Below are 16,517 nucleotides of genomic sequence, written 5' to 3'. Positions count from 1 at the left end.
CCCCCCGCCCCCCGGCTCTGCCGTAGCCAGAGGGCCGTCGCAGCAGTCAGCGCACTGCCAGCTCAGAGATTCGATTTAAAATGCGCATCAGGAATTGTAAATTTGGCTGCGTAAGACCGACGTTCAGGCATCGTGCGCGTAACAAGCCCCAGCGATAAATACAGTGATGAATTTGTTGGTGGACTGAGCGAAATAACCTGTTTGGATTCCGGTTTGTCATTGGTAGCCAGAGGGCCGTCGCAGCAGTCAGCGCACTGCCAGCTCAGAGATTCGATTTAAAATGCGCATCAGGAATTGTAAATTTGGCTGCGTAAGACCGACGTTCAGGCATCGTGCGCGTAACAAGCCCCAGCGATAAATACAGTGATGAATTTGTTGGTGGACTGAGCGAAATAACCTGTTTGGATTCCGGTTTGTCATTGTGGTGTTTGCTGTCCGGAGCCTTGTGCTGCCTCCTGTCACGAGAGCCTGTGACGGCCGTCAGACTGACAGAGGGGAGGACGGTCAAAGGACAGAGCACTTCGCCTTTTGAATCCCTTTCAGAAGTATCCAGAGATCGCTGAAACATCTGCTGTTTCTGACAACACCCTCCGAGGCTGTTCATCAGCCCCCGGCTGGGATAGGCATTGAATGCACTTGTCACTTTGCCGTCGTCCAGGAAGCGTTCGCAGTCTCATCAGTGCTGCTTGTATTAAAGATCATGTGGAAGCGAGAGCGTTCCTTTAAAGGAGACCTTCTTCTGATTTAATTTTTCTTCTGGGCCCCTCACGTGATGCTGTTTTCCTCCTTTTGGCCTGTTTTCATTTGGAGCTCAGTGTCTGTTACTGAGTAACTGACTCCGACTTACTGACTAGTTTTCAGTCCTGAAAATGCTACACCCGTGTTTAAAATGCCCCTTAGTAACTGGCTGACTTTCGTGTACGTTCAGCTGAAACACAGTTTTATGGAATGAGGACCTTAGTTATTAGCAGGTTCCCAATTAAAAGTATCACTCAACAAATAAAAAGTCAGAGATCAGAGCCCTTGAGTAGATTGTATAGGACAATTTCCAATGTAATAAATTTTAAGAAGGGCAACTGATTTGAAATACTAATGATTTCACGTGGCTTCTTGCAGACGATCCCCATCTGGCAGAACAAACCCCATGGCTCAGCACGCAGCGTTGTCAGGAGGATCGGGTCAAACCTCCCTTTAAAACCCTGTCCCAGGGCAACCTTTGAGGTAAGGGGACTCGTGAGGGATTTGGTGATCGCGTGTAGGAAGCCGCCTCTCTTGAGCAAGACAAAGCACTGTCACGAGCTGCTGCTCTGCCAGCCACGTGCCTGCAGAGCTGTATTCGCAAAACTCGTAGCGGTACAGTTAATTTCAAGGGATTTTTTATTATTTCCTTTTTTTTTTTTTTAAATTCTGTTGTTGTAAAGTGATCATTGGCACTTTGAGGAAAATACCTCCTCGAATAGTGCCTATGAACTGGGTTAGCAAGCTAGAGGAGGCAGAAACATGGAGTTGCTGAACCAGTGCTTTGTTGTGTGACCTCCAGCAAGCCATGTGCCCTCTGGGCCTGCATTTCCTAAACAGTAAGACAAGGTTTACGGAAGCGCTTACGTCACTGTTTAAGCTCAAGGACAGCGCTGGGACTTGTAGTGGCAAAGTGTTGCACGTGGCCTTGGCAGTGAGCTAAGCGGTATCGAGTATCCCTTCGCTGCCTTGCTGTTCAGTCTCACGGAGCACAGTAACACCAACGCACCCAAAAACACGCGCGGAAGCCGACACACGGAAGCGCAGCGTTTCCGTAAGCCAAATGGTGTTACTGTCACACGTCTGACAGATGCAGCTGCCGACCTGGTGCAGAGGAGAAAGGCTCTGACAGCACATCTGGGGCGGCTTCAGGAGACGGGACCGCCCTCTCCTTAATGTAACTGTCGTCTTCTTAGGCTCTACCGAGCGTTTCGGAGCTCTATTTAAATGACGTCCCTCCGGTCCCCACCTTGGCAGACATTGTGTGGATAGCAGCAGATGATGAAGAAACATATGCCAGAGTCAGGTTGGTTTCCTCTTTGTGTCTGCTGATCCTTATTTTTATATTAGTTATGAAATAACTATTATTTCACATTTTTATATTAGTTATGAAACAACTATTATTTTAGTTTATTTCACGTAGCGTAGGCCAGACATTGATCAAATGCTCACAGCTTCCAGTCCTCTCGAGGTCTGATGCGGTGCCTGTTGAAAGACGTTTTTCCCAAGAGACAAGGGGAAAAAAAAATTGGACAAAGGACCCTGGGAGGAATTCCTGTAGGAAGTGCTAAGAGCCCGTGCCATGCCGTATTTTACTCACGGAAAGATCCGTGCAGAGTAAACCCCCCTGATCCGTGGTATTTTCTGGTTAGAAAGCTGAAGAGTTGAGTTCTCCTGGGATTGAAATGTTCTTCCCCCAGGAGTTTGGTTCTGGTCAGTTGAACTTTTGTCCTTAAAGCAGGGCAATAGTAATAGGTATCTTGTGAAAGATAAAATGGACTTCGAAATCAGGGGCAAAAGGTAATGGGTAAGTGACATTTCCCACGTGCACCCAGCGCACTGCCCGGCATGGAGGCACAGTTACCGGGAGAGAAGTGACTTGAAACCATGTGAGCACGCCCAGGCTTTAGTCTCTGCTTCCTCTCACCACATCTTGTGCCGTTGGGTCATGATTTCTGTCACAGGCTCTCTGTCCCTTGTGATGCAGAGAGAGCACATACAGCGGCACAGCGCATCTGTACGGCGGTACATACAGTGGTACGTACAGCGTAGTGGCACAGAGGCTTAATTCATTGTGTTGAAGTCTGCTGTCCTGAGGTGGAGGCAGAGCGTTGCCGAGCGTTGTTGTCACGGAGGGGGCTGGATCTTGTAAATGACCAACAGGTTTTTGTCCTGTAGAAGTGACACTCGCCCGCTGAAGCACAAGTGGAAGCCGAGTCCCTTCACCGTTATACAGCGAAACGCTTCAGTCCCCAACCTGAGGAAGCAGGAGGAGAAGCTGCTCGCCTTGAAGAAACCTGGTTTACCAGCACTGAGCCGAACAACAGAGCTCCAGGATGAGCTGAGTCACCTTCGGAGTCAGATAGCTAAAATAGTTGCTGCAGAGTCAGGTAGGAACATAATGAGGGGTTTTTGTTGAAGGAGAAGGGCTGAATTAGTGAACCGTGCCGTTTCCTCCATACAGAGCAGACTTGCATGTTGTTTTTCCAGCAGAGCTGTGGCTCCCGTTGGTGGGATGCCGTCTTTGGTGTCAGCTCAGTGCTGGTTCTGTGGTTAGACGTTTGCATCTGTTTCGTTGGAGGAGCCCTGCTTGTTTTTAAGAAATACCAAGTGCTGCTTTGTGACTGCATTCGCTGCATTTGATCTGGAGGCCGACTCTGATCTCGAGCACCTTGTTTCATGAAAACATTTGGTGTATTCTTGCCATTCCTGCTCCGAGTCAGCCATGAGCGAGAGGGTTACGTCTTGATTTGGGTAGGAACGAGATGTTAGCATCTGTTTCTTCTGTGAAAATGACAGTGCCATTTCTGTAGCAAATAAGGTATTTGGGGAAAAGCCTAGCTGAACTGATCTATTTATTTATTTCAGTAAATTTGTATGCAACTAAAAGCCACGTTTTAGCCGCAAAACTGAACCGTGAGGAAAGACGACTTCTCTTCCTTTCGTGGCTTTTCCTGTATGCTCAGCTCTGAAAACATGAAGATACTTGGTAGGATCCAAATCCCAGTGGTCCTACAAGGCTTGCTGCAGCAGTGGCTGGTTTAGAGTGTGGAAACTAGTAAGGTAGAAACACCTTGGTGGTATCTATTTATGGAGTGTTCAGAAGGCAGAGTTGTTGATCTCCCAACTCAAAAACACTGAACAGTTTTGCAAACTAAAGGAGTTTAGTCCTTCTTGAAGACAGTTTTTCTTAAAAGCTGCGTTTCTTGTACGCAGAATACTTTTGCCAATAACCAAGATGACAGCTGTATTATGGCTGCTTTCAGAGGAAAAGGAGGACCTATAATTCTTCCCATTAAAAAAAAAAAAGACAAAACAGGATTGTGCCACACTTGAAATGATACCAGGCGGGTTAGTTCCTGTTCATGATGGGCAATAGTGGCTGACGAAACCTTCCTTATCCTACATCTGAAAGCAAATATTTATTTTTAATTCCCAGATTGCTACTTTGCGCTGCACTGCGTAGGGTGTGCACGAGACCAAATCTCTCATGATCTGCGAAAGACGACGTGGTTGTCTGATTATTGTAGCCCCGAGGGACTTGCAGCTTATACTGCTTAGACTTGCAGCTTAGACTGCTTATATTTAGTCCAGCTATCCATGAGCCGTAAACGCATTTGAACATGAAACACAGTTGTGGTGCTTGATTTAGGTGAAATGCTGGTTTCTGCATGAGAGATTTGGGGTTCTTTTTCAGTTCTGTGTGATGGTCAGTGGACTCTAAGAATTTATTTGATATCAATAGTGTAAATATATATGCCACCACATAAGAATATATATGATGTTTTTAGCACGTGAAGTTGTATTTAGATGAGATGGGAGATTTCTTCACTTCCATGGTAAAGGGCTGCTGTGAGATAATGCACGTGCTGGTGTGTCCTGTCACGGTACACGGGATCCTGTACGCCACACGCCTCGACTCTTACAGCAGCATGGTAAAATGAAGCCGCTCTGGGGGTGAGGGAGCCACGTTACCCTCGACTCTGCAGGGAATAAGCGTAAAACAAGGCATCGCAGATGTCCCCTTCAGAGAGGCTGCGTGTGTCCTCTTTCTTCTTTATGCAAGATCAGAGGAACAACCGAACTGAAATAAAGAGCAGGGGAAATTGGGTGATTTTTTCCTTCTAAGTTCTGTCTCAGCTCTACAGTTGCTGAAGCTGCGTGCTAGAAAAGTCCGTTTTAATTCAGGGAGAGTAATAACGAGGAAAATTAGAGACCCAGATGGGAGAAAAATGATTTAATCCTTTAATACCTTTTTTTCTCCCTCTCTACTCAGCAGTGCGCCTGGTTGTTATCAGCTGGCACTTGAGAAGAGTTCTTATTGACTTCACGTCCTCTAAGTCAATAATGGGGAACCGTGATTTAGGGCCTAGCTGTAGCTCGGTAATCTGATGAAGGAGATAACTATTTAGCAGGCTTATTTTGGAAAGATTGATGTCAGAAGAGAAATATTGTGCAATCTGCTTTATTATACACTGTTAGAGAAATCCCTTAATTGGAAATTGATAACTATCTACAGGTTTACTCTTGAGGCCAAGGGCATTAGTGCTTTAAGGTACAGTTTGTTTTCAATACAGGAAGGTTCTTTCGAGGAGGTGTGCACTAAGCATGTGTCTGGGTTTTTGGTTGTTTTCCCTTAGTGTTTTACACTGGAAATCTCTAACTCATTTTCACTTAATAACACTCAGAATTTATATAGCTGTTCTTATCCTCGCTGCATTTTAAAGCGTGAACAAATAAATCCCATCTTCCCTGTGGAATAGGTGGATGCTATTCGCATTTTACAGACGGTGGTGGAAAGCAAAACAGGTCGAAATGCCTGCAGTCGCAGAGTGAGTTGCTGTGACCGTCTAGGGTAAAATGCCGGAGCTCCTGAACCAGCTCTGCATTCTCACCAGGCGTAATGGTTATGAGGGAAGGAGCCTGAAAGGAAAAGAAAGGCAAGCAGTTCTCAAGGCGATGAAGAAAAAGAGGAGAACAGTTAAGACAATTAAGACCTACATTCTGACACAGGCTCCCTCTGTGACCCTGAGCAGAAGCTAAATCTCTGTTCCTCCATTTCTTATCTGTAAAAACAGAAAAAGTAAACATTACCTGACTTCTGCAGGGACGGGGCGCAGCGTTTGAACTGGAGGGGTGATACGGTGATGGGCACGACAGGAACGGAGACACATACGGGGGTTGGTGGGAAAAAAGGTACTGGAGAAGGTCTCGTGTTGCAACGTGGTGTCGTAGGAAGCGGAGCGGACATGGAGGGTAACAGAGAATATGATGAGTTTGTTTTCTCATAGCATGGGGGAGGCTGGCTGGTGATGCCTCTTGATTTATATTCTGTTGTTTTGGGGGGAAAAAAAATACCTGCATGGTTTGGTGTTAGTTTATCTATCCATCTATATTGTTTTCTTTTTCAGCTTCTGCTTCATTAACACCAGATTTATTATCTCCAGGAAGTTCAAACGCATCTTCTCCTTTACCCTGTTTTGGACCCTCTTTCCAATCTACAACTTCCTTTGTCATTAGCGATATCACAGAGGAGGAGGCAGAACTCGAAAGCCCCGAGCTCCCGTCAGTCTCCATGCTTTGTTCTGCAACCTCCGAGTGTTGTAAACCAGAACCAAAGGATCCTGACGAGGAAGATTCTGTGTCTCTTTCAAAGGCCAGCAGTTTTGCAGATATGATGGGCATTCTTAAAGACATTCATAGGATGAAGCAGAGCAAAGACTTGTAAGTGCTTCCTGAACTCTCTTGATTTTATTTTATCGCTTTTTTTTGTCTGTCAAATCATTGCAGACACTGGACGTTGCATTCACTGCTTGTTGGTGCTGCTTTATATTCATGATTCACAGGGGGGAAATACCTGTTTATAGCAGAACTTGCTAACACTTAATGTTTCGGGGTATTTCTCTTATTGTAAGAGATGATCTAGTTTGGAAACGCTCCGTGTTGCAAATAAAACCGAGGGGGGGGGGGGGGGGGGGGGGGCGGTTAATGATGGCTTACCTGCCTGGATAGAAAGCAATGGAGGGGAACTTAAACCGATTAGCACAATGTTTGGCTGCTTCAGCTTGTTCACCTGAAAAAAAGCTTGCGTTTGCCCAGATGAAAACCAGAACCGTAGGTATTGGCAACCGTCAGAGCGAGGGTCGCGCTGCTCCCTCTGCCTGCAGTGGTTCCGGGTGCTGGTGCTTAGACCATCTTGCAGACCCAAGCGGTTGGGAAGCTCGGCAGCTTTTCCCGGCATGGCACATGCAGGAATTAACGCGCGGAGCTTTTCAGCTTCTCAGCTTTTGCATCTGGCCCAGCTCTGAGCGTGGGCAGAGTGAGTTTTCACTTGTCTCGTGATGAGTTTACACATTGATCATGAGAGCGCCTCAAGCTGCTGACATGCCAGCTGCTGCATGGCCGAGACAGGACTCTGCCCGGCTGATAAAGCAGCTTCTTCAATGTTGGCTGTGCTGCCTCCGTTTTCCGTGTGAAATCACAGCGATAAAGTTCAGTTTCCACATTTTTCAGCCTGAAGATCTATCCAGCCATTATGTGGTGTGAGTAGGATTCCTGGCCAAAAATAACACGTTGTGTGATGGCTGTTCGCAATTTCTATGCCAAATTCAGTTTAAAAGAAATTAAATTCTCAGCACTGAAAAAATTATATAGTCAAATGAGAGAAATATGTTCAGCTTGCATCCAGAATGTCAGTACGGTATTACACATCCGTAATTCACACAGCATACCCTTTTGCTCTTGTTTTCCTCAGTGTTAAGTATTACTCAAAGCTTAAATGCTCACTTGCTTTATATAAATGCCCGTAATCTTTCTTGGGGGCGAGTAGAATTTGTGGACCGCAGATGAAGTGCTCCTCTTCTTTCTTCCCGTCTGTTGTAAAGCAGTGCCTTGGGCATCCAAAAATAGTTCTGCATTGTTAGTCAAAGGGGGAGAGAATTCTCAAGAAAAACACCTGCTGTGCCTGCGACTCGGCCACGTTGGCTCGGCAGAGGTTTGGGTTGGGCTTGAGGTAACTTCCCTGTTAAGACCATAACTGTGCCATTCTAACGGGCATTCAGTGGCTCTGTTAAATCCAGAAAAGCTTGCAGATGCTTCGCGTTGTGACGTGTCATGTTTTAACTTGATCAGAAACCTGTGTACCCCTAGGACTAAGCATTCACGTGTAACAATGTAATTATCGATCTCCTAATTAGCGCAGACTGGTACGTCAGCCTTCTATGGAAGCAGACTTTTCAGGGTAAGAAAACTGCCACCGTCTGTGCCAGATGAAGATAGGGAAACGTGCATTATTCAGGGGAAAAAACCCAAAACCTTGTACAAATACAGATTATGGTAGGGAAATCCGAGGCATTTCCTAGCCACGCCTGGATACGCCAACAAGGCTCCTGCCGGCACTGGCCGAACCACGAGGAGCCAGGTGCTGACTGGGGGGGGGCTGTGAAAAGCAGCGTGTAGGTGACGGGGAACGTTGCAATATAATGGGTCACAACTTGACTTCCATTTCCTCGATGGAATGTATGAGAACAACTAATAATGGATGAAGGTGTTTGATCTCGCTGTTACCCTGGGAGAGAAGCTGTGTGAATGAGCGGGAGGGAGGGATGGCTTGCGCACAAAGAAAGGATTTACCAACAGCGTTGATTCTTTTTAACGTTACAGGAGATGGGGGGAGAGCAAGGATTTTGTACTGTGGAATACTTGGGGGGAAGGGGATAGCTGCCCTCCTCTCTGGGGTACAGTGGGCAAAGGAACTGGATCGCCGGGACCCCTTTCTCCCCTTGTGAGGGCTTGACTGATTAGCCGGGAGCTGGGTCACACTTGCTTCTTCTGCTGCTGCTGCTTGCGTCAAGGCTAAGAACACTTTAATAGAAAAGCTTGAGTCTGTTTCTTGCTGGAGCCGAACCGTTTTCCTCTCATCTGTTTCCCTATCTCAGCCTCTAACTTGCCTCCTACATGCAACAGCGACGTTTTAGGATACGGTTATTACAGCTTAATTAAAGCTGTTTGAAGGATCACAGATAGTTGAAAAATTACATTCAGTAATTCACTAATGTTCATTACTTCATGAGCTCTAATTCCTAGACACAATCCTCTAGTGTCGATGCAGTTGTGTGAGCAGCCCGATGCTTCTACAGCTGCGCTCACCTTGCGGACGTGCCGTTAGGTTACGCAGAGCAGTTGTGCGAGTGTAGGTGTGCAGCGCTCGTGACACCGAAGAGGATCGTGTACTCTTTAAGTGGATGAAGGTACCAAATGATGCTTAATGAGATAACTACATAGATGCTTCTCTGATGCTCCTATTTAGGACTTGGTGCTTAAACACAACCTTGGAAGCTTCAGGAATGAGTGAGAAACGCTTGCAGGAATGTGCGTGTTTCAACAAATGTGAAATAGAGCCTGTGAAAGTGTCTGTGATGCCCTCTGCGAGGGGAGTGGCTGAGTGGTGTGCCTGCTGGGCCCTTCGCTCAGTGTGGGGTTAAAGACAGGTAGCGTGAGGAGCTGCTGGGACTGTGAGTACACTTTCACTTGTAAGTACTACTGTTACGGGGCTGAGCGACGTGATTTTGCCATGATTATTTCTTTGGCCCTTCGAGTGGCTACAAAGGGCTGAGCCACTGAAGTTGAATGCTGGTGCTCCGCGGTCTGCTGCTGGTTGTGCCTCGCTGTAGGACACTGTACCCCTTGGTAGGAGATGTTCCTTTTCTCACCCCGCTGTGGGTTATCTGTCTCTTCACTCATCCTGGGAGAGCTTTTCCCTGTGATTGGCACAGCTCGAGGCTGTGTCGGCGCTGTCTCTCCTCACCGCTGTTAGTGTCGCCTCCTCCTCTGGCTGCTTCGGTTTCCCCCCCGTCCCTCTTCTGAGGCAGCTGACAGGTACTTGGGTAACTCTGAATTCTCAGGTTTGCCCGCGTGGAAGGACGGGTTTGGGGAGGGCTCCGGACCCCGTACTCTGATCTTTCTCTGCACCCTTTTCAGAAGGAACAGTTCTGTCTGGATGAACTCAAAGGCATGCTTCTGGCTACAGAATCATCTTCTAAATAGCGATGCGTTTATGCAACTGTAAATTCAGAACTTGCATCAGAGAAATCTGACATAGCGCTGAGGGTTACCCGTGAGCAGCTCAGTGGCATCTTACACGGCCCACTAAAAGCCTTCGCTGTTAATTTGAGAACAAGCCCCTCCCAAACGCATGTGGAAATACTTCAGGGGGATTTTTTTTCTTTTAGGAATGTTTAAAACACCCATAATGTTTTCTGCCCAAGGGAGGACTTCAGCTATTAAAAAAAAAAAAAAAAATTAAGCTCTGAAATTATTATTGCAGGTTCTAAACAAAACCGTAGTGAGTAATTCATGATAGCTGAGGAAAAAGAACTGGGTTTTGGCTTCCTGTAAAATAAGCTCGCTAACACTGGTAACGTGAACCGCTTGTCTGAACGAGGCAGGATGCTTCGATAATAGAATGCTGCAGAAAAACTCACGTGCAGTAGCTAAGTGGAGGGAAATGTATACCAGCCCTCCTTTAAAATACCTGTCATTACCCATATTTAAATATGAAAGCATATAGCCATTGTATAGCAAAATTCATGAGGGGAAAAAAAAAGTAGTTCCAGGACTTCAACTCAAACACCACTTGTAGATTTATATTGAGGGGACGTAGGCTGTAATTAATGAAGTTTTATTTTACTTGTTATTAACACAGTTGAATAAAAATTATAAAGAGCTTTGATGCTGAGATTTTCGGGATACCCCTTGACCCACAAAATGAGCTCCAGGTTTTCCAAGCCGCCATGAAAGGTCTGAATTTTTAGCTACTTTTTGTTGGTTTGTGGTGGTGGTTCTGCACCTCCCCGACTTGCGACAAAAGCCGATGATAAAGGCTGCAGGAGAATACTGAAAAGGCTCTAACCAGAGCTGTAAACCATCGATTTTGGCACTCCTCTGTACTAACGCACTGTGCTTTTGTCCTGATGTAGAACCCGAACTTCAATGAAGGAGGAAGACCCTGCCGTTCTTATAGCAGAAGTTCTGAGAAGAAAATTTGCCCTCAAGGATGAAGATCTGGCCCTGAAGGAGAAATGATGTTACTGTCGTTAAAGTCCGTAAGCAAAAGTGTTACGCTCCCAAAATTTTCTCCACAGTAGCTGCCTTCCTAAGGATTGAGCCTTTTGCCTCTTTTATTAATCAGAAATGGTTTCTGCACTGGACACTTACTTAGGAAAGACCCTACGGATTTGATGTGTTTTCCATGTGTTTGTTGTTATATTTAAGAAAAAACTTTTTAAGAAGATGGAAATTCTTTTCCACCTGTATTTTGATGTTGGTTATTGATAAGGATCTTCTGAAGGGTGCAGTGAGTGCTGCTGGATGACGTTCTTTCTACCTACAGTTTTCCTTAGGTTCAAATTAAGCATTAACTGATAACGTCCTTGTTACAATATAACTAGTTACCATTTCCAGTATAAAGGGATGTCAAACATCCCGTCTTTCTCTGTTCCGAGTACGGCACAGAGCTGCTGAGAATAAGCTCATGAACGCTTCCAGGTCTTCAGTGTTGAGGAGGTTGTTGAATCACGGGGGTAAAAGGCGTCTTCCCGGTAACTGTCTGACCCGACGGCAGGATGAAGCTGCAGTCAATGATCAAAGCGCTCAGTCACGTCTAAGGGATGCTGCCCTGGGTATTCCTTAACTCACAAATTATCCCCGCCGTTGCATGACAGAATGGCCTTAATTTCGCGCCAGTAATTTAATGTTTCATGAATGGTCCTTGTATTCAGATAATGTATTTTATTTAGCATTCAAAAGGTCTATTTATTGAACCACCGATGCTAAGAACCGAGCACCCGCCACAAGAGCTGTCATCTGAGAAAGGGGAAGAAGGAACTTGGCATTGTCTGTGGCTACAGCTCTCACTAACTGAAGAGGTTTCCTTCAGCTACACGTTCTCTGCAGTGTTCCTCATGGCTGTATTTAAAGTATGGGGTTTTTTCTCCTTTCTATAAAATGGAGCCTTAATAAGACAATGGTTGTCCTTGATGTTATTAATGCGCGTATGTCCAAACATGGCAGCAGTGGTGCTTGTATCTCGGGGAGGCTGGGGGGGGGTTTGTGTGGAATTTCAGCTGCTGCAGATGAATGTAGTCAGATGCCAAGGATTTTCTTAATCCACCAGGCCCTCAGCCCTTGAAAAATTAAACCATCATCCCCACCTTAAAAGTGAGAGAGGAGGCTTGTGTTGCCTCTGGCCACCCAGCGAGCGAGAGCAGAAATAGCATCTACGACTTAATCAGTTTTAGAGGGAGTTGCCACAGCTCTTCCCCTCTCAGAGGGGCACCGAGAGCCACTGGACGACGCGATCGTTCCCCCTCGGTCCCACCAAGGCTCCTCTGCATAACGATTTGGTGGGAATACACCTGCCTACGGAGAAGATGGAGCTGCAACCAAGAGTCCCTGTCCCTGGACGCGTGCTCCATGCGCAGGCGGGATATGAGAGCGTATCAGAGCGATTAGCTTCTGGGCTATGACATAACTCCAGTGTGGTCTATTTTAGTATTCTGGCCCAATGGGAAGGTAAAGACAGCTTCAATGGCAACACTTACAGTGTTAAAGACATAGTCCACATTCAAAAAAAAAAAAACCAAAAGGTTAAAAAGTGCTGCTGACAAAGCAGGCGGCTGTTCTGGAGCGCGATCACGGTCACAGATGGACTCTGCTGTCTGCTGCTCCTGACCCCTGGGGTTTTTGAGCAGCTGGTCCCTGCACTTCAAAACAGATAAAATCTAAAGCACGCCCACCCAAAACGCTGCGCATCCAAAAGCGGGGGATTATGTTGAACAAGCCCTACAAGCAGCGTACAGGAAGTACCACTGCTGTTAGCGAGACCTGGCAGCTGCCACGCGCAGTTAAACCACCACTGACCAGCTCTTACTCCAGCCCGGAGCGCTCGCTGCTCCGCTTTTCACCCCACCGGGGCCAGGCTGACGGCGTCGAGCTGCGGCTGCGAGCCCCCGCGGGCCCCCCCCGCTCCGTCTAGGTGCGTCCCCGCCTGTGAAAGAGCTGCGAGTCCAGCGTCAGGATTACAGTCCAGACTTACAACTCCTCCTCTTTGTCACGGTCTTCCTCGCTTTAAACCTCTGGTAAGTCTGGCACCAGCAGTTAAGTGCTGCGCTCTCGCCTGCAGCTGGCAGAGGTGCATCTTTCACAGTTACGGGCGCGCAAGCTGAAAAGCGTGAACCCCCCCCCTTACTGCCACACGCACCAGCTGGCACAACCGCAGTCCTGAAATAAGCAGAATGTGCCCCAGCCTAGCACTTCCTCGAGGCAGCTAACGTGAAGTAGCTGCTGTGGTTTGGTTCCTGAGCTGAGCCCAGAGATCCTTTAAACGTGGACTTTCAGGATCCGAAGAAATACAGAGATGTTAGCAGCGGGCTTTCAGGCTGAAGAGCAGCGTGCTACGTAAACACCAGTAATACTAACGAACGCCAGGCCTTGGCCACACAGGCTGTAATCGCGATTGAAACAATCAAACCATTATAAACGTACTCCTTCAAAATTCTATTTTTATTAAAGCAAAATTTCAGAGAACAAAGAGGTCCTGTCTGTTGCATGGCTCTACTGCATATGCTGGCTAGGCCGCGCATCTAGAAACAACGGGTACACTTACCTAATTCTGACTGCTTTCTTACAAAAAACGCTTTCCTGAGGCTTCACAAGAGGTCATTAGGCAACTCATTTAAGGTCACTTATCAGTGTTTAATCACTCTGTTCCCTTCCGAATCCTGCGTGAACAGCAAATCATAGCACACATCTAACCACAGCTCCCCCGGTTTGCTCAAGCTCCTGTTTGCAGCATCGCTGGAATGGCCCTTGTCTGGGGAGTCGGGCAGCTGCCTGCAAGAGCTGCCGTCGTCCTTGCGAGGAGACGGGATGTTCTGGCAGCGGTGAGCGATCACTCTGTTCCCCTCCGAATCCTGGGTGAACAGCTGCCCCCAGGGACTGCTCGGTCCCGTCTTGCTGCCCCATCCCTCCTCGGCTGAACCAGCACCGGCGTTCTGGCTGCACTCTCTCAGAGGCTGTGCTCTAGCCGGTCGTTGTGGAGATGAATAAAAGCCAGCAGCTTTATGTCCTCTCATTATAGTAGGATTTATATTCTCGGTCTCAGAGAAATCAAATAAAGAATTAACGCTACTCGAGCGGTGTGGTTCCTTAGTCTGGTTTGCACCAAGTCTTGGTTGGAAATCAAGTCCGGTCTTGGCCTCCTCTGGGAGCGGCCGGCCCGCCCGTTTGTTTATCCCGCAGTCTGACGTTACGCTGCCGCTTGCTGAAACCGTTTCTCCAGCAAAGAAATCGGACTCGTTTCTGTGAGCGATGATCCGGTTGCCTTCTGAATCCTGAGTGAAGCTGAAGAAGCGGCAATCCTCTCCCCCCCCGCAGGAGGCTTCACTCTTGCTGTGGGACTCCGCTTGTAACAACGAAGAGTCCGGCAAAGGCGTCGGCGAGGCCGGTGCTTTCAGTGCACGACGCCGGGGTGTAACCTGCGCCGTCTCCTCCGCAGCTCTGAAGGATTGTGTCCGGGCTTTCTCCACCTGCGGCAAAGCCAAGATCTTCACGGGGGAAGCAGCCAAAGAAACACCTTTTTCTTTACAGTCTTTATTCGGGATGAAAGGAGATGGCCTGGAGTTTTCTTTGTCTTTTTCACCTGAAAACAACACGGAATTGGATAAAGCCAGAGCTGGCACGCACAGCTGCTGAGGCTGTGGTGGAACAGCAGCCTAAAACCTTGGAGTACTTCAAAAAAGTAAGCTTCCCTCAAGTGAGATGCCAGAGCTGCATCTCCGGCTGCTCCAGTCTTCGGCTTCTCTGCCTTCCTCCTCTCCCTTTAAAAGCAGCAGCTCAAGAGTTACCCAAAAAAACCCCACAAAACCCCACAGTGAAACTTCTACAGCTTGCCCTCATCGCCTGATCAAGGCATCAAGACCCACATTTGCTTCTGAAACCATTTAATATAAAATCTAATATAACTTGCTCAACGTAATGGAGCTCATCCTCGATTCAGGACGTGCTAAAAGAAAAAAAAAATACAAGTAAGAGATACTCCAGCATCTTAAATCCTGCAGACCTCTGGATGAACAGCGGCAGCGTTCAATGAATCCAAACGCCGTGAATAAGTGAATGCAATCAACGGAGGGAATCAAATGAAAAAAGAGAGGAAAGCACACAACACGTTCAAGAGGAGTAGGAATAATGAATCCAAAGCAAAAACCATCAACGGCCCTGTCACAACACAAAAATTCTGTCAAATAATTAAATTGTACGGTTTATGTAACGCTTCCTCCAAAAATTCTGTCAAATAATTAAATTGTACAGTTTATGTAACGCTTCCATCTGCTTATTGCTGAACTAGTTCAGCGTTGATGAACTAGCCATTACACAACTGACAATACACAAACAACTACGCAACCCTACACTGCTGGTTTCCGCATCCATTTCATTTCTCTCCATATTCGTTAATTTGAGACCCACGGACAAATCCCAGTTTCTTGCATTCCAGAGCACAAACGCAGCCTCAAAAGCACAGAAGCTGCGAGCTGGCTTAATCAGCTTAAATATTGCAGTCCCCTGCGACTCCTTCATTGGTTCAGTTAGGATTAAACGTTGCATTCTTTAGAAAAGGCTTTGTCCAACCCTTCATAAAAAGCTTTCCTCGCACACCTCCCGCCGATTCCCCTGCCAGGGAGGTTGTTTGAACCAAGTAACATTCATTTTCACTTCCAGCTGTAACGTTCTTCCAAGGGCATTTAACTGACAGTTTAGGGCTGCTGTCGTTCAGAACAAACCTGGCACGTAACGCCCTGGCCGCTGCCCCTTCCCCGGGCAGGGAGAGCTGCCCGCAGGACACCGCCAGGCTTGGTGCTCCTGCCCAGACCGCACCCTGCCCCAGCCGAAGAGGCGTTCCCGACTGGACTGTCCTTTACGTGATAACCATCGGGCGACCCAGAACTGGACGTTTTGCCACCTGGACGGTTTGTATCGGCGCTCGGGCTGAGCCAGGCTTCCCAACATTCCACTGAAAGCTCCAGTTTTGTAGGGAGTAAAGCCTGGTGCGTTATTTAGAGTTCAGATCACTCTCCAGTGAAGGCTGGCTGTGACTGCTGTCACTTACGCTTTAGTCTAACACTGCAGAATACGCCTGCGTTTAGATTAACCATCACAATAAAATCCCCTCCGGGACTTCAAATCCTTTAACCTTTACCCTCTTCACTAGAAAATGCACTTTTCTGCCTACTAAAGCTGCCAAGAAATAAAGCGAGATGGGTTTCCTATTACGGCCTGAAACTACTTTCCTACAGGGGCACACGCTGTTCCACGTTACCTGTCTGGGTGCTGAAGAAGGCAGAGATGGTGGTTTGCTTGGTGCGTGGCTGAGAGACTCTTGTCCGCGTGAAAGCGAACGAGACGTGCTTCCTTTCCAGAACTCGACTGGACGCTTTTGGTTTGGCTGTGAGAGACTGTGTGGGGAAAGAAGCAAGCAGAAAGTGAATACGTGCCATTAAAAACAATTCTACCCTTCCTCCGGCGTTGTGGCCTAATTCCCACTTTTGTTAAATGCTCCAACTCTTCCCGTGACACCATCACAGAACGGCTGAGGTTGGAAGGCGCCCACGGAGGTGGGCCCCGTCCGAGCCCTGCTACCCCCATCCCGTCCCTCCGGCACCTCTTGAAAAACTTCTGCATCCCGCCCGACTCGCAGCCTTCCTCCGCCAGCCTCTCCTAACTCC

The 16,517-nt window shown here is 47.5% G+C and overlaps 3 protein-coding genes across 3 annotated transcripts in view; 1 reads left to right on the top strand and 2 right to left on the bottom strand.

Moving 5' to 3' along the window:
* The first annotated feature begins 1,092 nt into the window (after positions 1-1,092).
* MTFR1L (mitochondrial fission regulator 1 like) lies at positions 1,093-11,762 on the top strand. The gene is made up of 5 exons (XM_009276286.1): positions 1,093-1,221; positions 1,935-2,044; positions 2,917-3,128; positions 6,150-6,462; positions 10,716-11,762. The coding sequence occupies exons 1-5, from the start codon at positions 1,093-1,095 to the stop codon at positions 10,819-10,821; spliced, it is 870 nt and encodes a 289-aa protein (XP_009274561.1). The 3' UTR covers positions 10,822-11,762.
* A 1,303-nt stretch (positions 11,763-13,065) lies between these two features.
* The window catches only part of PAQR7 (progestin and adipoQ receptor family member 7), an 8,117-nt gene continuing 4,665 nt past the window's right edge, over positions 13,066-16,517 (bottom strand). The window contains exons 2-3 of the mRNA XM_009276220.2: positions 16,112-16,247; positions 13,066-14,437 (exon numbers count right to left, since the gene is read on the bottom strand). The gene's annotated coding sequence lies outside the window, so the exon portion shown is untranslated. The remainder of the gene's footprint in view (positions 14,438-16,111; positions 16,248-16,517) is intronic.
* Positions 13,485-16,473, bottom strand: AUNIP (aurora kinase A and ninein interacting protein). The gene is made up of 3 exons (XM_009276284.2): positions 16,432-16,473; positions 16,112-16,247; positions 13,485-14,437 (listed from the first exon to the last, which is right to left on the bottom strand). Exons 1-3 carry the CDS (start codon positions 16,471-16,473, stop codon positions 13,485-13,487), a joined length of 1,131 nt encoding a protein of 376 aa, XP_009274559.1.

This window comes from Aptenodytes forsteri, unplaced genomic scaffold, assembly GCF_000699145.1.
Source record: "Aptenodytes forsteri isolate BGI_AS27 unplaced genomic scaffold, ASM69914v1 Scaffold321, whole genome shotgun sequence".
Taxonomy (NCBI): Eukaryota; Metazoa; Chordata; class Aves; order Sphenisciformes; family Spheniscidae; genus Aptenodytes; species Aptenodytes forsteri.
This window is presented reverse-complemented; position numbering and strand designations above follow the sequence as displayed.